This window comes from Ursus maritimus, unplaced genomic scaffold (assembly GCF_017311325.1).
Source record: "Ursus maritimus isolate PB19 unplaced genomic scaffold, ASM1731132v1 scaffold_23, whole genome shotgun sequence".
NCBI lineage: Eukaryota > Metazoa > Chordata > Mammalia > Carnivora > Ursidae > Ursus > Ursus maritimus.
In genome coordinates this window covers 34,534,734-34,557,246 of record NW_024424786.1, presented here as the reverse complement: position 1 = coordinate 34,557,246, position 22,513 = coordinate 34,534,734, and the positions used below count along the sequence as shown (strand labels likewise).

Below are 22,513 nucleotides of genomic sequence, written 5' to 3'. Positions count from 1 at the left end.
GGACTCTGGGATCAAGTCCCGTATTGGGGTCCTTATTCAGCGGGAAGGCTGCTTCTCCCTCTGCCTACCGCTCCCCCTGCTTGTGCTCTGACAAATAAAATCTTTGAAGAAAAAAAAAAAGGGACCAGTCACAGTACTTAGATTTCCTGGTCTCACTAACCCAAAGAAAGTTTTCATACCCAAGACCTACTTCAACAAAATTGAGACATGACCATCATCAGAAGCTAGATTTTTAATCTAAAGATTGGGCATACAGCAAGCACTTTACATAAATTCTCAAGTTTTTTAATTATATAACAGGAAATAGGGGCCCCAGAAAAATAAGTCTCTTTCCATAGATCTTAATCCTTGGCCTCTGCAGTAAAGACAATCCCTAGCAACCCAACAAGTGTTCGTTACCCATCCACCTATTATTTGGTAGGACACAAGAACAGCTACAGGCCTGTCCCTTGTCTTCTTACTAAAGGATTACCGATAGCCTGAAAAGCAACATTGTGGCCCAGTATTCAGTACTTATACGAGCCTTTTAGTTATACATTTTCTTATTTATTAGGAAGGCAGTTGGAGTTGGTAGCTTCTAACCTTCTAGTCATAAATGTTAAATGTTCAAGAGGGCCATGTATTGCAATGGGCTTTGTTCAACATTCATCTTATCAAATGTTGCAAAAGAATTCCAGTGACTAAGAAAGTAATTAATTCCTTGTACTTCAGTTTCCTATCTCTAAGTTAGCAGTAAGTTTCCTGTGCTCTACTTAGCCACATTTAATTTTTAAGAATCTTAAGAGGAAAAACGTTTCACACGTAATTAAAAAGAACATTGCTTGGTAAGAGTTGGCATTGAGCCCACAATAAATCCATCCTGGTATGTAACCCCTTCTGGCTGCTCTGGAGAGAAGAAGGACATGGATACACATAAGGAAGTAACCAAGATGAAAAGGAGGGAAGAAATATAGCTTAAAGTGAAGAAATGACACAGACCCCCCACATACACACTTTAAAAACTTTATTTATATAAAAAACTCATTTGTTTTTAAAAGCATTAACAAGAGAGAAAGAAAAACAGGAAAGGTATGGAGCAGAAGACATGCCCCTTAGTAGTGTTCGGTGGGGAGGTGGGATTTTTGGTTCTCTGGAATTGAATGTTTAGTGTTTTTATAAACAAAAAAGAAAAAAAATAGTTAGAGGTCCCCAAAAGCCCATGGCTGTTCTATTACCCACACCCCACCGAGAAAAAGAGCACCAGGAAAAGAGCAGAAGAGGACAAGAGAAACCAAGAGTGGAGCCAGGTCCAGATGGGGGCAATTTCCCCTGTGCAGTATATTCTTAGGGTCAAAGAGAGGAAAAGGCTCCTTTTTGCCAGAAAAGGAGTGGGAAGAAATGGGAGGGGGGAAAGGGTAAATAAGGGATTCTAATGCATAGGGGAAGGGAGGGTGGTGGTGGGTTGTGCACTTTTCTCCTACCCCATAGCCTCAATATATAAGGGGAGGGGGAGAGAGAAGGATAAAGACTTCCAGTTGCATTCAACAGAGCTTTTAGATTAAGGGGAGGAGTAAAGGGCAAAAAAGGAGAAGAGTTTAAAAAAAAAAAAAAAACCAGCATAGCAGCTGATTCCTCTAGCCCAACCCACTAATAAACACTAACTGAAAGGAGGAGGTATTGGGGTGGGGAGCGGGGAAGGCAGGGAGGGAGGGCACTGAAGTGACTTCCCTCCAGCCATTTCAGAGATGACAGTAAATCTGGGCAACTAAGGAGTAAGAGTCACACCACTCACTCCTCCCACATTTTGAGATTCATCAGAACAGGATTTTTGCAAAATCCCAACCATATACTATTGAGCAAAAGCTGAATGGCTGAAATCAGAGGCTCTACTAATTCCCAATGGAGAATCTGAGGTTCTCTAGGTCACCTCTCCTTTCTGCTATTTAGGGCCAATAGTGGGTAAGAAAGCAACAAAATATAATTGCAAAATCATGAAAATGAGACCGCAGAGGCAAAGAAAGGCACATGGAAGGGAAGGAGGAGATGCACCCCAGGCCAAAGGCACAAAGAAGAGGCAAATCCAGGGGCGATCCCCACCTTTTAAGGGTAAAGGGGGCAGGAGTATGTACATCAAGTCCTTTTGTCAGCCAACCAATCCAGGGAAGAGGCAGGGGAGGGCAGGGCTATCAGGGTAGGAAAGGGAGACACATAAGGGGGGGAGGGGGAAGCCAGCTTCAAAGCTTCCTGCCAGTTTCAGACTAACTGATTCATGTACATTCCTACTAGCTTCTCCTAGAGGTTCTTCTCCTCCCCAGAAGACATCTTTCTGCTCCTTCTCACCCAAAAAATCTTCCTTGATACAGTCTCCTCTTTCTACAGCCTCTTGCAAATGGCCAGACCAAGTCAGCAGATATTATCACAGGATGGGAGAGGAAGATTAAGGACAGCCTCAGTGAGGGGCAACGGCAGAGCCCAGGGTTGGCAGAAGGCTTGGAGAAGAGATGGAGTCTGTAGGTCCGTGATGGTCCCTGCCCTGGAGATGAGGAGAGCAAGGTTTCTTAATCTCAGTTCTAGGAGACCTTCACTTACTCAAGGGCCCTTACCAGGTCGAATGTGCCAATGTTGCCAGCCTTCTTTGATTCAAAAATAGTCATCAGGGATAAGGGAAGAGCTCACACGTCCCATTCTCCAAAAAAATAAAAGTCCCTTCCCCACCAGCAAAAAAAAAATCTTGATAAGAATCATCAGTTTATCAGACTGCTGGACACTGCATATACAGCATGTAACTTCCAATTCTTCCCATGGCTTCCAGTGAGGACTCCCACTCACTCCCTCCCTCCATACAAGGCCATGAGTTCCAGGGAGAACTGGTAAAAAGAACTAATCTGCAGCAGTTTCTTGAGATATGCATGTAACTGACAGGCTTCTTGGGAGCAACTGGAGGGGATCTGGAGGGGGGAGGAAGGACAATTAAGCTTCACTGGAAGAAGTTAGGAGTTGGTGGAAAGAAGGCGGCCACTTATAAGGGCTGTAAGGGCAGGAGGCAGCCTGGCAGTTGGCACAATAGTCCAGCGAAGAAAGGGAAAAATCATCAGTCCATTTCACCACCAAAAAATAAAAGTACATATATTATAAGCTCAGATGTAGCGGAGATAGTGGTGCTAAATCTTCTGCTGTAGGGAAAAAAGAGAAAGAGATGTTAATAGGGTTGGGAATGAGGAGAACCAAACAACAGGTGAGCAAATCTGGAGGGAGGAAAGTAGCACATAATGGAGAATCAGATCACCAGAGGCATGTCCCAGACTCTTAAGACGCAACAATCAGAGAAGCAGCACCCCCCAAGCTCCAAATGGCTGAGACTAGGGTCTCTGGCCTGATCAGATCAGCATGATTGGCAAACTGCTGGCACACAGGGGCCTCCTTCCTCAAGACGATCTTGGGGGTGGCTGGAGGACATACCATGGAGGGGTTAGACACTTGGTCCCCCTCATCATCCAAAACCAACACATCCAACTCTTCCTCCAGAGATTCCTGCCCCTCGTCCTGCTGTGAACACATGCAATTTGTTAGTATGAGGTTAGGAAATAGAAACCTCGTGAGTTTGTGCCAGATCTAAGGGAAAATCCCAAAACTGGTCAACTCAAACAAAACAAGAGAATAGTAAGAAAAGGGCAAGATGTTCAAGAAAAGACAGGTACAGGAAGAGAGTAACGTATGAGAATAGATAAATTAGCATTAGTCACATCAGTAACACATTTATTGTCTTCCTTCCCCTAACCTGACCATTGTAGAATTATGACCCAAGAAATCCCAAAGAGAGTCAAAACTCCTATTTTACCTGAAAATCCCTACCGGGAAAGGATACTTACTGTCTTTCACTAGGTACTCTTTATCCTATTTCACAAAACGTGGAGGTTTCAAAACAGAACTAGTCTTAGAAGGACAATAGTATATAAAAGAGAAATTACCATCAGGGGTGTTCCCTTCAATGGCTCCATTTCACCTAGATCCCCAGATCGATCCAGTGTTCTGTTGTGGTCCCCTCTCTCGTTCAGTGTGGAATAGTTGTTATCTAGTGAAAAAAGTACAACAGGATATTCCCTCTGGTGTACAATATGTATTAAGCAAAGAAGTGTGAATGAGGCACCCCTGTTGGGAAGTAAACTTTGTCAAATGTTCCAGAAAGGCATTAAGGTCTGGTCCTTGACTTAAGGTCCCGGACTTAAAAAGAACTTGTAGGACATAGATAATAAAGCTAAACAAAAGTGAGCTGCCTATAAATGGTATTGGAATTAAGAGCAGAGAGAGTGAGGTGCGCGGCCAACAGTCAGGAAGGACCTAACAAAGGAGACAGGACTTAGTTAAGCCTTTGGGGATGAAGAAAATTTAGCAAAGCAAAAGGGAAGGGCATTCCAGTAGGAGGTATTACCTGAGCAAAATCAAAAAAGTATAAAGAGACAAAATAGCAAATTAGACCAGGGGGCGGAAACAGAATACATGGAAGGAAGATGGAGAGGGAGCCGGGGGCCAGCCGGTGAAAGGCTTTAACAGTTTAAGGACCCACACCTGATTCTGTACTAAGCGGGGGTGGGGGTGGGGGTGGAGATTTTTTTTTTTAAACCTTTTAGTATGTGGGAATGTGGAATAAAGTAGATGGATCTAGTTTCACTAAATCTCCTCATATCCTTATAAATGGAAATGTCCAGCCAATGAATGCTCTCCCAGGATGGTAAATGGTGAAGGTGCTAGAAAAAAACTGCAAGGCCAGACAGTTCTCATCCCAGTGAAATATTACTCCATGTCCTCAGACAGGAATTAATCACCTACCTAATGATTTTGTGTTTGATCCCATACTGCTCATCTGAATTTCTTCCCGATCAGGTTTCTTATCTATACAGAGTCAGAAAGTTATCCAGGTCAAAAACCAACTCTTCAAATTCTATACTCATAAAAATTGCTCTCTGGTTGGTCCTCCCTCCCTCTCATCAAATTTTTACTGAGCACTCACTATGCGCCAGACAACTGACAAAGCCCTCATGGGACATAAAGAGATCCCTTTCCAAAGGACTCCTAACATAAGAAACCATTCACTCTAAGCCAGCAATTGTCACATTAATGGTCTCCAGACCCCTTTACAGTCTTAAAAATTATGAAGATCCAAAAAGCATTCATTGGTGTAGGCCATATGTATTACTATTTTGCTGAACTGAGAAAAATCCAGCCTCCCACAGATAAAACATTGGAAAAAGGAGAATTTTAACAATCTTTTCAGATAATTGTGGATATTCTTCAATAGTATACTAACACTCAACAAGTACAGTTCCTCTAAAGTTAGCAACACTATGGAACCTGAATCCAAACGAATGATCTCTTCATACTTCACTAAATTAAAATGCACTGGTCTGTCTTGCACTTTGAACGGGTCAATTACCCATGCATGATTCTGAAACATCATGCATTGGTCACTTGGAAAACACTGGTTCATAGCGTAATACAGATCTTCTAAATGTTAACACATTTCATTATCCTACATCAAAAAAAAAAAAATCACATTCATTACCATCACCACTGATTTCAATAAAGTCTTAAGTATTGGGGTGTTACCAGGTTCATAATGGCAGGTACAAGTTTGCCAAAGTTATCATTTTCACTTGAAAATTCAGGCAACAAGTATGGTCACACTTAATTTTCCTCAAAGTAACAAGCTCACTGCATTCATTTCTGAGAAAATATCTAGCAAATATCCAAGTCTGAAGAGCTGTAGTTGGTCTTTCTTTTTTTCAAGGAAAAATGGCATTCCATAAAAAGAGTGGCTAGTCCACTTAGAAACTCCAGCTATAGCGCCAGTGCTTTCCCTCAGGTCAACCATCATGCTTTGTATGCAGCATAGGATCTTTCAAGAAGATGTATACTCAAGGTTAGAAACAGCAAAATTAATTTTTACAGCTCCATCAAGTACATTCTTGGGTGAAACTGGCTCTTCTTTTAAGTTGTGAGTCCACGCAACAAAGACTGTGATGACTGCTTTGGTCTGGTGTCACTGCCAGAGCTGCCGCAGCAAGTACCACCAGTGTGTACCAGCAGTGCGTACCAGCAGGGCTTTCGCACAATCGGCACAAACGTCAACAGACACGGGGATCCTCACACCACATTTCAAGAGCCCTGAGGCAAAAGCCAAGTGTCATCAAGATAATAAGGGTTACAATATACACTTCCATGAAAAAGAAAACATTTCATAAAACAAAATATGTAATTCATCTTTTGGGAGAAAATGTATTTGCTCACATGGCAAGTGTGTAAAAGATAAAACCACAAAGAGCAGTGGTTATCTCTGGGTAATAGAAGTAAGTGGTTTTGTTGTTGTTTCTTTTCTGGTTGTCTGTATTTTCTAATTTTTAACAGTCCATATGTTACTTGGTATTATGTGGGAATTTAAAAAGCAAAAAATAATCATTAGGTGATATATACATATATCAAATCACTGTGTTGTACACCTTACATTTGTACAATGACAGATGTCCATTCTCTCTCAAAGAGAGAATATGGTGAGACAAGGGTTCACTGTCCTGTCACTCTAAGTACAAGCAAGGATAGAGGATCCCATCCAGGCTCCTGCCTCGTACAATTCCCAGGTGAAGTATTATTACCCTCTATTAAAAGACCAGCTTATTCACTATTAAATATATATTCTACTCCTTAGGTAGTCTGTCCACTAAAGAACAGCAGTGGTGGAATAAAAGCAGAGGGGTATGCCCCCTGGATACTGCACCTGTTTTCTGGTTCCGGTCAATGAGAGGGAGAGTGCTGTCATCATATGAATGACTGCTTTGGCTTCGAGAAGCATTGTTTAGATTCACCTGGAGGCAAACATAAAATGCAAAAATGTCACAGAATACTGAATTCACCCACATCTTATTCCCCAGTGGGCAGAGACCTTTAGGGCCCTTTCTCAAATACAACTCTGACCGAAAGATGACTCATACAGGTTAAACATACTCTGTAGTGAAATAAACTAGGATGTTACAGCTTCTATTTATGTTCCTGATGGTGTTCAGGAGACAACAGAGGTACCAAACACTCATACTATCAGAAGGTGACACAGTCTCTGGCAAATTCCTTCAAAGGGCATGGCAGATTTGGGGAGAAGTCAAAAAGGCCACCATCCTTCGTCACGACAGCACTGACAGCATGCTGTGATGCAGAGGAAGACCACAGCTGTTTGGGCAGCAAATGAAGCATAGGCACCACTCTTTTGGGGAGGAGGTTAAAGTAAGCCAAATGATTTCCTAACAGAGACTTGGGATAAAGTAGGACTTAATGTGACAGTGAAGCAGAAGAAGCCGAAGACAGAGTGGTACCTGAGACCCAGGACAAAAAGGTACACGCCTCAGGCCCCAGAGCTACTCTACCTGGAAGTCTGATTTCTTCCATCCTTCTTTTTCCAGTGGCTTCCGTAGTTCCTTATAGCCCCAGATTGTCTGTAATACAAGTGCTGCTGCTCGGACTTCTTTTTCTGAACGGTTCCTTTTGAGGAAAGTAATACCAGATGGAATTTGGACGTAAAGACCTGGGAAGAAGCTGAGAACCTGTATTCTCTAATACAATGTAACAACAGAAATGCCAAAATGGGCAAGATCAAGTATTCACCAAGTTCTATATTCTGTCCCCGACAGTGACACAAAAAAAAGTTTGATGGAAAATCAGGTTATCAATTGACAGCTCAACATTAAGACAAAAAACAGAGCAACATCTCTTCACACTTCACATGTAAATAAGGGAAAATAACTTTATAGAAAAAAGCAAAAGGGGAGCACTCCATCCTGGCAGGTTCCCTCTCATACTCAAACTCTTCCAGCTGTCATTTTAAGCATTAAACTCTCACCCTGATTTGTTGATCAACACCAGCTTCTCAATGCCCTGTGTCTCCCGAAGCTTTTTGGCAGCCTCCAAGTTCTCAGCAATAACCTCGTTGATGGTGTTCAAGAGAGAGACCACGGTGTCCTCAGAGAAATTCTGGGAAGAGCTCTGCTGCCCTCCGGGCAGATTCTTCACCAAGTTGGGAATAGCATGTTTACCTATAGCGTTAAGACGAAAGGAATGTGTGCAGGGAAAACAAGCCAAGTCCAGCTATGAGGAACTAAGACTATACTTAACTACCCTGATCACAGAAAACGCAGGTACTGTCCACAGGAATCAACTTCATTCTGCTACAGGATTATCACGCCAGAAGAGCATGGACCTGGAATAGCCATGAATTTATGGTCCTTCTATTCCTTTATTCTCTCCTCTAGTCACATTGAAACAACATGGATACTTTGTATCAAATATGCTAGTCTTTTCAGATAGTCTAATGAAAATAGTATACATATTTAAATTGTAATAGTTCAATAAAATAGTCATAATGAATTTAAAAACTGAGCTATGCCAAAGCCCACCTATATTAACTCTGGGGAAATTACATAACTTCCCTGACCCTTGGTTTCCTTATTCTATAAAAAACTGGACTTCTGTAAAACGGTCATGATCAATGAGAACATGCGGAAGTGTTAACAATGCCTACTAACAAAGGACATGCTTAATAAATAAAGCTGTTTCTGTTCTGCTTTTGAAGAGATATCACTTCTTGTCTTTCTAAGAACGATTAAACTGGAACCCTCGGGGTTGTAAACTACAGAGGGCTAGCTGGGATCCCTCCTCTGTCATTTCAGTAATAAACTAAATAGCACCAGCCAGATGGAGGCTCTGTTCTACATGCTGAACTAATGGTTCACATCCAACCCCTTACCAATGAGTTCTTTGTTGCGAGCGTCCACGGCCAGATTCCTCAGTGCTCCAGACGCAGCCTTCACTACCCGCTCATGTTCACTGGTCAGGAGGTCGGCGATGGCAGAAAGAGCCTTCTCTTGACGCAGGGCAGAGCGAATGTATCGACCATACTAGAAGTAACACACGGAAAGAGATGGAACAGATTACAAATGGCGGCAAACTCGTTAGCTGAGCTCTCCCACCTCTAAATCCATTTTCTAAAAGGTACTCACCGTCCAGCGCCCAGCACACAAGTTCTGGATAGCTCCAGCTGAGGCTTCTAGGATGGCAGGAGTCTTGCTCTCCTTGAGGAGTGAGATGTATATCCGAACCACCTCTGGTTGAAATAAAAGCTCATAGCCTGCACAAGAAAGGGCAGAAAAACAGAGGCCAGTCAGTACTTACATGCCAGGCTCTGGCTAGTTGAAGTCCAGCCTCAGTATTCTGGTTTGATGGATTTATGCTTCTATACCATCAGGCTCCCTACACTCTCCCACCCACCCAACAGCCAACTCAGAGGCTTAAGTCCATACCTTCTTAAGAATAATTCATCCATGATAAGAGGAGAAGAAGAGACATCAACCCATCATATGCAACTCCTCTCTCTCCTTCCTCCTTTCCTCTTTTCTTTCACAGTTTACTTTGGCCTTAGCACTCGGGGGAATCGTTTGTCCACTGACAACACTAAGGGTAACAGATTCCTCACCTCAAATGAATTGTTTCTAACTTAACTGAGTCATTCTGCCCACCTTTACTACGACTAAGTGAAAGTCCTATCCTAGATTTAACAACATGTAAGGTTTTTATATCCATGAAGAGCTATGAATTTTAAACCCACTGTACTGATAAATGCGAACCCCCAAACTGTGAGAAAGAAGCTTCTTATAACAGGTAATGATTGAGTCCTAAGAACTGTAGCGGTTACTTAGCGCACCTGTGTTTCTGGCCTACACTGCCTTCAGGACCTTACCCATCCTCCAATAATCTGAAAATTGCCAAAGCAAGCCGTCCTTCATAAGTTACTGCTACAATACCAGTTTCCCAATGCTTCGCCATCACTCTGCATCCACAGCTGGAGGACAGAACAGTGATCACACTGCACAGTCGAATGTAAGCTACCCGACTCATCTGTAGACTATGTGTATGAGATTCCTGGAGACTAAAAAGAAAAAGATAACTTACCTCGAGCTGGACTAGTTCTTTTGGGGAAATCCACTGTATCGTTCGCTGGATCCTCTGTGGGTTTTTTCCCTTTGGAAATTAAAAAAAGGAGAGAGGAGTAAAAAGTTTGAGAAAGGAAAAAGTCCACTTGGTGCACTTTTTATTCTTCAGTCAAAATCTTTTTGGATCAGAGATGCATCAAGAGGGGGAAAAAAAAAACACCAAAAAGAAAAAACAAAAAACCAAGATCCCCTCCCCCGTCCCAGCAGGTGGCTGCACAGAAATAAGGACAGAAAACAGGCAGCAGACAGGTAAGATGAGGATAAGCACCATTGTTGCTGTTGTCCTGAGTTCTGGTAACTGGGACTGCTGCCCAGGAATAGCATGCCATGAGCCATTGGCTCCAAAGAGCTGAACTTGTTTCAGTGGTCTTCCTCAACTGAATTTTCCTACATGCATCCACAGGGAAGGGTTAGGAAATACCAGGGAAGCTAAAACCAAAGCATGCAAATTAGAAGTAGGGAAGCGCCTTAAAAGATTCCACTCACCTCTGGAGAACCACTCATCTTCCAGTGCGTCACCCAAGGTGGAAAGCAGAAAGAAAGGAAGGAAGAAAAACGCAGGAAAGCGATGTCAACAGGATCATGGGCAAATAAGTAGGAAAGCAGAAAGGAAAAGAAAAACACAGGAAACACAAAGGAGGAACGGGGGAGAAGGCCCCAGATTAGTTGAGTTCTCGTCCTTCGCTGCCCCCATACTGATACTAGTACCACCACCACCACCATTATCACCGCCTTGAATGAAACACACGACACAGGGAAGCAGCTGCAGAGCAAGGAGACATCCTTGACTAGGCAGACTCACATACTGCTCAGCAAGTATTTTGTACCTAAAGCTAAAAGCGTTCCTTCCTCTTCCCATCCTACATTAAAGAGCAAGGAACAAAGAACGAAGACTCACCTTTGCCCTTCTTGGCCCCAAAGCAACTGGCAGCATGTGGCCCAGTATTGTTGGCAACATTGGGAGGTGCCTCTTGGTAACGCTCTGCCTGTGGGATCTCCCGGTGAACTTGATAGGACAAATTCCGAAGAAGGCAAACACAGTTCTCCACAAGCTTGGAAACACAAGATAAAGGGGTCGGTGAACGAGGAGAATGCCTAGTATGATTTCCCAGCAAGTACAGGTTTCCATGATTCAAGTATTGAAATACTGATCCCCAAAAGCACAGCCCCATCCGTCATCACTCACAAAGCCTCTTAAGTGCACCAAGCTTCTCGAAATCCTTGCAGCCTCAGGCTAATGGAAGGTTTTCGCCACCATTTGGTGTGTGACACAAAACCGAGGATCACCCTGACTTTTTCCTACTTAGGAAAATATATAACCTTGGAAATACAGCTAAACGGCTTTAAAATAGATGATATAGGTGAAGGAAATCTGAAGAAAACTGTTTTCTTCTAAAGTGAACATCTACTTTAGGGAACGGGGGCTGGTAGATACCTAATGTCACTTCAAAGCCTTAGATGGTGAGGTCTGCACTACAGGTACCTTCACGGTTGCTGTGAATGGAGTTCACTCAGCCATTAACTTACCTTGCTGTCCGAATCCTTCTGCCCAATCTCAGCCTGAACAATGAAAATGAGGGCATCCACTAAACCATCACATTCCCGAAGTTTTCGGCGAGCTTCACTCCTCTCTGAGCTGACATTCCTGAGGGGGAAGGGAGAGGCTTCAAGATGACTCATACTTAGAAATCCTCCCCTTAGTATCTTCAACATCTACAGCCACCTCCATACCTTTTCTTTTTACTGTAACAGTTAGTGAGTACTTATTATAAGCAAGGCACTGCAGTTGAGAGAAAGCTGAGTAAGACAATTCCTGCTTTCAGGGCATTTATAACAAGGCCGGGGGGAGGGGGTAGGGGAATGACACATGACTACGGAGGGTCCAAGAACAATACTTTAAGATCAAATAGATTATTTCTTTCTTTTTTTTTTTTAAAGATTTTATTTATTTATGTGACAGAGAGACAGCCAGAGAGAGAGGGAACACAGCAGGCGAGTGAGAGAGGAGGAAGCAGGCTCCCAGCAGAGGAGCCCGATGTGGGACTCGATCCCGGAACGCCGGGATCACGCCCTGAGCCGAAGGCAGACGCTTTAACGACTGCACTACCCAGGCGCCCCCAAATAGATTATTTCTTGCACGGAAGTACAAATAGAAGAATGGGACAGAGCACACAGGGGTATATTCCAAAAAGAGAAAGAATATACTGCAGCATTTATAGGCTATAAGAAGAAATCAGGAAAACTTTCATGTAATAAACGCACTTTTGAGTTTAGCCTCAAAAGATAAATAAGGAGGGGTGCCTCGCTGGCTCATTCGGTAGAGCATGCAATTCTTGATCTCTTTGAGCTCCATGTTGGGTGTAGAGATTACTTAACATCTTTTTAAAAAAGAAAAAAAGATAAAGAGACAAGGGCACTGAAGAAAGAACACATCTCTTCCTTACACCACCACCCTTCTAGTACTTCGTACTCCTTTTTTTTTTTTTTAAAGATTTTATTTATTTATTTGACAGAGATAGAGACAGCCAGCGAGAGAGGGAACACAAGCAGGGGGAGTGGGAGAGGAAGAAGCAGGCTCATAGCGGAGGAGCCTGATGTGGGGCTCGATCCAGAACGCCAGGATCACGCCCTGAGCCGAAGGCAGACGCTTAACCGCTGTGCCACCCAGGTGCCCCGAGTACTTTGTACTCCTTATGTTGCATTTGTTGCAGCTTTACTTGAAATACAGGTCATTGAGGACAGAGGCACAGACACACTTAAGCTCTGGACTAGACAACTGCCTTCCATGTGGTAGATTTTGAACAAATGTTCACAAAATTAAATGAACAAAGTCAAAGAGGCACAGAAGTAAGGATGTGTAGGCGAACAAGTAAACCGACATAGACGTATGGGCACACGAGCGAGTAGTGACAAAGGTAGGACAGGCTGGAGTCACAGTATGCAATATGGATAGGAATGGAAGCTGAATGACAGGCTAAAGAATTAAAAAAGAATTTCTTTTTTAAATTTAAGTTAGTCCTCAAAAATTCAGTCTTCATTCTCTCGAAGCCCTATGTTACCTAAGACAGCCAGCTGTGTTGGTGAGCACCGACTCCCACTCAATATGGCGTGGCTTGCAATCTTCATTAGGTTCCCGCTCCCAACCAGAATGTGGGATGATCACTTCATCTGTCAATGCATGTAGTGCATGGTCCACAATCTCCATTTTGATTGAGTCATGGGATGAGAGATTCCACAGGGTTCCTGGCAGAGACAACTCATCAGATACCTCTCCAACACCCAAGACAGGATGTTTGAAGAATGCCAAGGAGAATCCCTTATTCTATCATTTCTCAGTCTTCCCCAATGAGCAAATACCTTGTAATGATATTCAAGCTTTTGTTTGTGACCCATGATAAGAAATATACATTATGGCTCAACATATACATACATACATGTACATCACGAAATACAGTTTCATAAAGAAAGCTTTACTATATATAAACAAGGCTCTCTGGGTTATCTACATCAGAGTTCCTCAACCTCAGTACCAATGACCTCTTGGGCCAGGTATTTCTTTATTGTGGGAAGCTGACCTGTCCGTTGTTAGACGTTGAACAGTATCTATGGCCTTTACTCCTTAGATGCCAGTAGCACTTCTGCCCTCCCAAGCCAAGTTACGACAACCAAAACTGTCTCCAGACATTGCAAATGTCCTCTGGCAGGCAAGGTCAGTCCTAACTGAGAACTAATAATCTATCCCACTTCTTGTTCTTTCTTCCTTTTGAAATACTGACTGGGATCCACAAAACCGTGCTCAATACACACTAATGGATCACAAACCACAATATGAAAAACAACTCTTCTAAAAGCAAGGATCACAAGCTCAAATGTCTACACATGCCAGGCAGGTGAGTCAGGACAAGCAGATATTTAAAAGAAATTACAAGAGAGTGGAAAAGTAGCAAGACACTCAGCTTCAGTGCTGGGGAGACAACTTGCTATATGGCAGTAGTTGGCTAAAGACAACGGAGTATGTTCAGGATTATTGCAAATGGGAGAACACCTGTTACCAGTCAGCTCGGACCAACTACTGTCAGGTAGCACAACAGATCCATTGTTGCCAGTTCTCACACATTTTTAATAGAAGCCAAGCACCTGGAATTTTAGGTGAAATCTTCTGAATTTTAAATATCAGCAACCAATTCTTTAAAATTTTGAAAACCTTGTGTGATCCAAACAAATCAGTGAGATGGATCTGCCCCAAAGACCACTAGTCCACAACCTTGAGTCAAATATAAAGGGGCTGAAAGTCCTTCTAGCTCTCAACATCTCTACGGGTCATAGTAGCCCCAACCCAATAGTTGCCCCTGTGCCGGTAACTCACCGGTGATGACTTCAGTGAGGTCCATATCCCGAGCCTTTCGGAGCAATCGCACAAGGGCAGGAACACCATCACAGTTTTTTATGGCAATCTTGTTATCCTGGTCACGCCCAAAAGAGATATTCTTGAGAGCTCCACAGGCTCCAAGGTGCACTTCCTTTTTGGGGTGGTCTAACAATCCCACCAGTACTGGGATCCCCTTGAGCTTCCGAACGTCGGTCTTCACCTTGTCATTGCGATAGCACAAGTGCTGCAGGTATGCAGCTGCATTAGACTTGACGGCATCCAAGCGGAACCCTAACATGGCTATCACCTCCGGCAGCTCTGGCTGTCTCCAGTTGGGGGGTGGTGCCCCCCCCTTACGCAGGCTATCCAAGCTTGCTAAACTTCCCCGTTCATGCTGGGCCAGAGGAGCCCAATAGTACTGGTCCGACGGCACCTCCTCACCAATCATGTCTTCATAGCTCCTACAGTGTTGGAAGAACCAAGAGGGAAAGAATACATCAAATTGTCGAGTCTGGTTTCTTGGTGAGCTCCCGTGACCCCTCACCTCCAAGGCAGGAGGCAGGAGTAACTTCAGCTCTAGTACTCTAGGTCTTACCTCTCCTTTGCATAAATGATATACTGATCAATTTTTCTTAAGGCGATAAGGGAACAATTTTAAAGGCATCTGCAGTTAGATTAAAACTACCATTTTCCTGTCAAGTTTACTAGCTCAGAGGAGAGTTAACAAGCATTCAGAGATGTTAATCACAAAAACAGAACCAAATCCTGACTGCTTAGCACTTAAATGATACCTGACAGCTAAGCTCTCTGGATAGAGACTGAAATAAACCCTTAGACGACAGAGTTAAACCAAAGAAGTCAGCAAACAATGTCTGAGAACAACTCTTACAAGCCTTCAGCTAAACAGGAAATGAGGCACTTACACACAGGAAACAGCTGCTGGGATTAAACCCTTAAACACACTTCTTATTTAAGCCTCTCCTTATCTTATTTTGGAAATTATAAAAGAGGAGATGATAAGAGTAAAAACAGTATAGGCCTTCAAGCTACATCATAGGGGGACCTGGCTTTGGTAGAAGTTTGAACATTAATTTTCACAGTTCAACCCAACGTCATCTCTGCTACTCAACAAATGTGTTCCAGATATGATTGCTAGCCTCCAAATTTCTAAAGACAATACCTTGGATTCTGTCAAAACAGAGGCTACTGAACACCACGGCATTTGGGATACCCAATGACTAAGAAAAAGAAGAGACGAACCAACGGAAGGTTTAGAGAAAGTCTCACCGGAGAGAATTCTTCCTAATTTCAGTACTACCAGCAACCACTAGAGGGTGAATCAGTCACACCATTATTTATTCATAACCACCAGGAAGGAAGAGACCCATTATCTGAGAGCTCATCTCACTCTGGCTCCCATAGGAGAGAGGAGAATCTATTGTGTGGAACTCTCCAAATAAGCCTGTTGTTTGTTCCACAAAACCCCTCCCACTGTCACCAAACCCTCAAAGTTAGCTGGAGCAGAGGCCCTGCCTCATAGCTGTCAACATCAACCACTCAACAGCAACTCTGATGGACAAAGCATTTAGAAAAATCTCTATTTTTTAATATCATTGAAACAAAATGAACAGGTAATAAAGCTAAGTTTTTGTTTTCTTTTTTTTTAAGATTTTATTTATTTAGTTGACAGAGAGCACAAGTAAGCAGACAGGCTCCCCACTGAGCAGGGGGCCCGATGTGGGGCTAAAACCCAGGACCCTGGGATCATGACCTGAGCAGAAGGCAGATGCTCAACCAACTGAGCCACCCAGGTGCCACTAAAGCTAAGTTTTAAAAGGAGGCTACTGAACAGTAATGTTAAGGAAGATTCCATTTCAGTAGGGGAAAAATAAAGTCAGAGTATGTCGAGTATGTCTACCTGCAAAGGAAAAAAGAACCCAAAGCAAGTGTACCAAAACGTTAACCATAGTTCTTTCCAGATGGCTGGTGTGCCTTTCTGCGTTTTTCCAGTTTTGTAGTGAGCATGTTTTACTTTCATTATTATTTTAGTATAAGCAATTACAAAAACAATCGCCACAACCAAGAAGATTTCAGTCTCTCAGTAGTATTTCCCACTTTTACCAGCAGTGGATCATGACATTCTTTCCTTTGTTTTACAAATAACAAAGCTGTGCCCAGAAAGATTAAATGACTTGCTTGAGGCTACATAGCTAGTGGCAAAAGGCACAACTAGAACTAGAAGTCTTCTGGTTCAGTGCTTTTTCCACTAATCATTCTGCCTTACTGTTTCCGTTTGACCTTGTATTACTCTCCTAGGCCTGGAACAGGAAGCAGCTAATGTTCTTGCTAGTCAAGCAGGTTTCCAAGTCCAGTGCCACCCTGGAACAGACCCAAAAACCAGGCCCAAAATGCTCTTTTTTTCTATCAATTGACACAGCAGAGAATGACCTGGCCACCCACACCCACCTAGGTCCAATCACTCTAATGAGGAAGTCAGGAAAGCAGACTTGTTAACAAGCAGACAGGCCAACGCCCTGGGCAGACTCCTTTGGTGATAGCTGTTATCTACCACTGCTTCAAGTCGCACCAGCTGAAGTCTGGTGCCCACCCTGCTGCCCCCTGCCCCAATAAAAGGTGAGTCACATGGGAGTTGAGACTAGCTGTCCAAATGATACAATACCTAAAACGTGAATGACTCAGGCTTAGATAATGGGGCCTCTACCCTAGGCCCAGCCCAGTTCACTATTAACTAAAGCTACCTAATATGAGGAAAACGAGCACCAAGGCATTTGCTTTAGAAGGTTAGGACCCCATTCAGAAATTCAACAGCTGCTAGGATATCCTTACTACCAAGACATCTGTAGATCTTCTCCTTTATTTCTTATCATTTTTCCTTGCCTGGAAAACACCATGTCTCTGAGTTATTCTAAAGCAGGGTTGGCAGCCCGCGGGCCAAACCAGTTTTTATACAGTCCCAGAGCTAAAAAGGGGTTTTTATATTTTTAAAAGGTTGTAAAAGGAGAACAACAACGTTCAACAAAAATGATATATGGCCTGCAAAGCATATTAAAATAGTTCGATCTGGTCCTTTACAGAAAAGGTTTGCCAACCCCCATTCCAAAGCATTCTTTCAAGGCAAACCTTCTACCAGCCCAAACATCAATCACTCCCTTTTTCACATCACCAAAGAATCCCCCCAGATGAGTAGCAAAGTCAGAATAGGCAGCTGCTTAGTGACCTTTCAGAATGTCACTAATATACCACCCTCAAAGGATGCCACCCCCATTTCACTTTATAATCAAACATAGGAACCAAAACACAAAGTGTCAGGGCTTTGATGAGATCAAGGTTTATTTTTAACTTGAGACTAAAATCACCACAGGAAGGGTTCTCACATACACCCTTAACTGTCTATTCTGGCCCTGAAAGCCTAAAACCCTCAATTCTGTCTTACTACCAAACCAGATGCTGAAGAAATTCACAGGAGCAAGGGAGTATCCCACAGCCCTAAAGCATCAAGCTCCTTTGTGCTGCTGCCTATCACTAAAAGGGAGCCAGATCATGGGCAGAAATAGCAGAAACTCTTGGCATGGAAGCAAAGGCCACTCTTCAGGATGTACACCAGTAACCACAAGTCATTATCTATAGATAATCTAGAATATAGGCCTTTGTCATGAAAAAGACAAAAAAGCAAGTCAATATTTGGTAAAGTCACAAAAGGGAAGACACAAGTGTCTCTGATTCAAAAAAACACGTAGAAGGAAAAGGAAGAGCTACCCCTTTTCACTGTCTTGGTTTAAGACCCTTACCTTCCCCTTTTCTTCCCTACCTGAGTCGTCGGCGAGGGTCAGAGGGTGTCCCAGTCCGACGGGCAGTGCCATAATCGGACATCATGCCGTAATCCAGATCATCATAGCCCATGCTACGCTGGTCATCCTCTAGCCCGTAAGGCTCTGGGTGAAATCGATGCAGATCCACACTGCTCCCACCTACCCGAACCTGGGGCTGGGGCCCATACACATCCTGTCTACTAGGCGCCCGATAACCTTCCATGCTGGGCCTGTACCGCTCCTCAATGCGGGTCACGCGGGACAGACTGCCATAGTTGTCACTGCTACTTGGATAACCATCTTCATAGTGGCGGCTATATCCATCAGGAGGGTAGTGGAAGTTCCTGGGAAGGGTAGCAGTGCCTGCTTGGCCCACATAGGGACCAGGTCCCCCATTGCCATTCTTGCGGAAGTCACGCCCCAGAGTCTGGATATAGTTGTTAGAAACTGATGAGGCATCCACAGGCAGCCCATCTGGTCCCACAGGGACTGGCTGTACTGTCCGTGTTGTCACAGTCTTCACTACTTTCTTGACCTTCACGTAAGAAAGAGAAAAGAGTGAACCATATAAGCCTAAATTTTAGACCTCTCTAAGAAATGAAACAAACCCCTACTGCCAGCTCACTTTATATAGAAATGCCTTCCATTTTACCATCTACCCTTCTCTCCACCTTATAGGAAGTGCCCAGGCAGGAAATCTATGCCTATTAGGGAAGCTACTATAGACCTTGTAGACTTCTCCCTTCCCCATTCCATTCAATTTTCCCACCTCTCTTCTATCTTCCCTGTCCAGCCAGAGATCACTTTCTTTATGCCTTCACTACGGATCAATACTTTTCATCCACCCTAAGTGCTTAATCTCTCCCCCTCACCAATAAAGACCAGAGGAGGACCTCCTCTATTATCCCAGACCTTACACAAGACTTAGCTTACTGTGGTCTCTGTGCGCCGAGTAGTTCCATCATCAGAGGTCTCCACAGAGACAACAGACATGGCTCCCTCAGGGTCCTCCTCCGTGTAGGTCCCCACAATCTGCCCTGGCTCCTGCATCCTGGGAATGGTGCTATACACAAGGTGACTGTGATCCTGTACGGAAAAGCGGAAAAGGAAGGAATGACTATTAAGCCATATATATCAACAGTCCAACCCAATGAGAAGCAGTCACCCTAGAGACAGACTCCTCATGCATCTTCCATGGGCCCCAGGAGTTTTAGTGGGGTAGCTGTCCCCACCTTTTGAACTTGTACAAAAGAGCAGAAGATTTAAGTCCCCAGGTCTAGTCATTTAACAAATATGAACTGAGTTAACTATAGCCACTTCCACACCCAAGTGACAGAGACAGCAGATTTAACTTCCCAGTTCTGGTCGTCGACGTGAATATGAACTGTGTTAACTGTGGCTACATTTACATCTGAGTGATCCTTCAAAAAAGTTCACCAGTAAAGAACTTTTAAGATGAACCAGAAAATCACCCAAAAAAACCATCTTCTGACTAGCTCCGTTACTCTTTAGAAACTGCCTAAGGCTCAAGACCAGCCAGATTTCAGGTAGAAATAGAAGCATGCCCATTCCAGAAAAGGGATGCCGTAACTGAGGGATCAAATACAGGATCAATGGCCATTAAAACTCATTCCAAAATACAACTACGTGTATACATTTAAGCTCCACTATTTTATTTTCCTAAATGAATGAAGCTAATTAATGGGTGGGTCCTTACAATGTACCAGGCACTTTGCAAGGCACCAATATGCTCTTATAGGCTAGGGAAGTAGGAAGAGAAAAATGAAGAAACCCAGACCTTGAGCCAAAGACATTACCTGGGGTCCGTTGAGTTTCAGATCTGAAAATTTCTGTCGCTCAAGGTCAGCATCGCCCACAAACCGGCCGTTCTGAAACATAGCCCACAAGAAGACAATTCATTTTGTCGCCTTCCTTTGCTCTATCAAATACAAATGATCTTTTTTTCCAAACAGGAAAAGGGCTTTCAAAAAGATATTTGTGGCCTGGAGTCCTTCTGTCAAGTACTTATAAAAGAACCACATCACTCCTTAGTTCTAGCACTTTCCTCAAAAGTGGCACTGGGCCTGGAACTGGCAGACTGGGTCTCTGGAACATAAGAAGGTAAGCTCCATGAGGGCAGACTTCTTTTTGTATTTTTATTTTTTGGTCAGTTTTGTTCAATGATATATTTCCAGCACCTTGAATAATGCTTGGCACATAACAGGCACTCAAAAACTATTTACTGAGTAAATAGCAGAGTCAGGTAAGTCCTTAAAAATATAAGGAGAGTTAGAAAACCTAGGTTGGGGAGTTTCCAAAGCCTTCCTTATTGCTCCGTGCATCTTCGTGTTCTGCCACCACTGGAAACCCCCACATCCGCCAGCTTTTGAAAGAGAGATGTGAGAGACAGGAGTCTCCATTTCCAAGCAGGAAGAAAATGAGTACCCCAATTTTTCCCCTCAAGGAAAAACAGTTGTCTCAACATCATCATCACCAATTTTTAGAGCCATAGAACATAAGCTGCTCTGTTTTGAGCAGCAGGAAATAATCTAACAACATTATACTATGTAAAAATATACTTGACTGCTTCTCTTCCAATAGCAGCAAACAGTGAGATGCAGCCACCTTGGGAGACTTCCCCCACCCTACTCCCATTACATAGGGAGTGTAATGCTGCAGGGAGAGGAAGTTAAACATTACTTTCAGGAAGAAGGAAGGGTGTGGCTTCACTGCTGAACAGAAGTTAAAAATAAAAAAAAAGAGAGAAAAACCGAGTACTAAATCCTGGAATTCCCCACCACCTCCAAGCCTCACCAGTCCCACTCTCCCCTTTCAATATATATACCTCTCATTCCTAACCCTCTATTCTGGTTCCTATAAAAATCCTAGGAATGTTGCAAACATACTGCCTCGAAGTCCCCTAAATGGACTTTTGTCCTCTCACACAATATGCTCCTCAGCATGAGGGATCTTCTCTGTCTTAAAAAAATAAATAAGTAATCAATAGAAAGGACTATTGAAGCATAAGCACTGTCATTAGTTCCCACCGGAGATCTCTTAAGATGGAGTCTACCAGGCAAGGTCTACTCTACACACACACACACACACACACACACACACACAAAACCAACCTCAGACAGATTACATCACAGTGAAGTCAGACCAGAGAAACCATAGGAAACACAAGATACTTCTCGTTTCTAACACCAACTCCCCCAAGTCACTCACAGAATCAGCCAGCCCAGAGACCACTGGCTCCTGTGGTTATCTGGGTTAAATATCAGCACGATGCTCCTTCTCAAGCTCTAACCAACAGAATTACCAATGACCCCCTCCCTCCAAGACATGATTTGCAAAGCTAACAAAACAAGCATACAAGGACAATATGGAGCAGGAATACACAATTTATGGACACTGCCACACCTTCTGAGCAGACTGTTCCCTGAAGGAGACTGAACTGAAGCTGAAGAGTACAAGATGCCCAACCTTGCCAACCACTAAGCAGGCATTTATCTTCCTGAATGTTTGATACCAAGTTGGGGGGAAAACATCAGAGAAAACAGAAGGACCTTAAGTACAGCTCCAAACTACATAATCCACCACGACTAGAATTACATCCCAAACCAGAAACCCTACTTCGACAAAACAGGAAGTCGGATGGCTGCTTCTCGCCATACATCCATTCAACTCAGCAGAGCAGCAATATCCCTATTTCTTACATCAGTACTGGAAAGGTTCACCATGATACATGGGCACTGGGCAGCCCATCACCATGAGGCAAGTACTTTCCCAAGTAGTATTATAGCCTCTCTATGACCATGCCAAACTCCTACCTGCAGGTCTGATGGAGAGAGGGGTTACCTGATGCCGGCGGGTGAGGGTGCCGTTGGCCATGAGTGGGTTGGCATCTTGTGGTGAGACCCGGACGCGTTCCAGTTGCGCCGAGACGTGGCGCCGTTCCTCCTCCAGCGCCCGGGTCAGCTTCTCAAACTGGGCCTCTTGTTCCTTCACAGAGGCCAAGATGCTGGCGGTCGACTCCACCTCTGAGTCGTCCATGAAGGTAAGGGGCGGAGCCGCCGCAGGGCAGGGTAAAAAGGAAGGTGGTGGATCACAGAGGGAGGAGCAAGGAGGGAGAAGTCCCCCCTCACTTCACACTACCGAGAGAAGGTAAGGGAGAGGAGAGAAAAGGTCACAGGTCAGAGAAGACAGATGAATCATTAATCCCAGAGCCAAAGATGCCCTCTTGTGGTTTTACTGCAACACAGAAAGCCAGCCACCACCAAGCCTGGGAGCCCATCACCAGTGTC

At 43.7% G+C, this 22,513-nt stretch overlaps 1 protein-coding gene across 4 annotated transcripts in view; it reads right to left on the bottom strand.

Moving 5' to 3' along the window:
- Positions 1–217: 217 nt before the first annotated feature.
- Positions 218–22,513, bottom strand: part of CTNND1 (catenin delta 1) — a 46,995-nt gene continuing 24,699 nt past the window's right edge. Inside the window, exons 3-19 of one of the 4 annotated variants that reach the window (XM_008694150.2) lie at positions 22,068–22,360; positions 20,024–20,095; positions 19,140–19,292; positions 18,206–18,741; positions 14,374–14,837; positions 13,067–13,250; positions 11,535–11,652; positions 10,906–11,059; positions 9,967–10,035; positions 9,018–9,145; positions 8,765–8,915; positions 7,862–8,054; positions 7,389–7,503; positions 6,749–6,836; positions 4,807–4,869; positions 3,948–4,051; positions 218–3,152 (exon numbers count right to left, since the gene is read on the bottom strand). In XM_008694150.2, the coding sequence (XP_008692372.2) occupies positions 3,141–3,152; positions 3,948–4,051; positions 4,807–4,869; positions 6,749–6,836; positions 7,389–7,503; positions 7,862–8,054; positions 8,765–8,915; positions 9,018–9,145; positions 9,967–10,035; positions 10,906–11,059; positions 11,535–11,652; positions 13,067–13,250; positions 14,374–14,837; positions 18,206–18,741; positions 19,140–19,292; positions 20,024–20,095; positions 22,068–22,262 (2,799 nt within the window). In that variant the 5' untranslated portion in view covers positions 22,263–22,360 and the 3' untranslated portion in view covers positions 218–3,140. The other 3 variants (XM_008694152.2, XM_008694151.2, XM_040639134.1) reach the window with 3 other exon arrangements.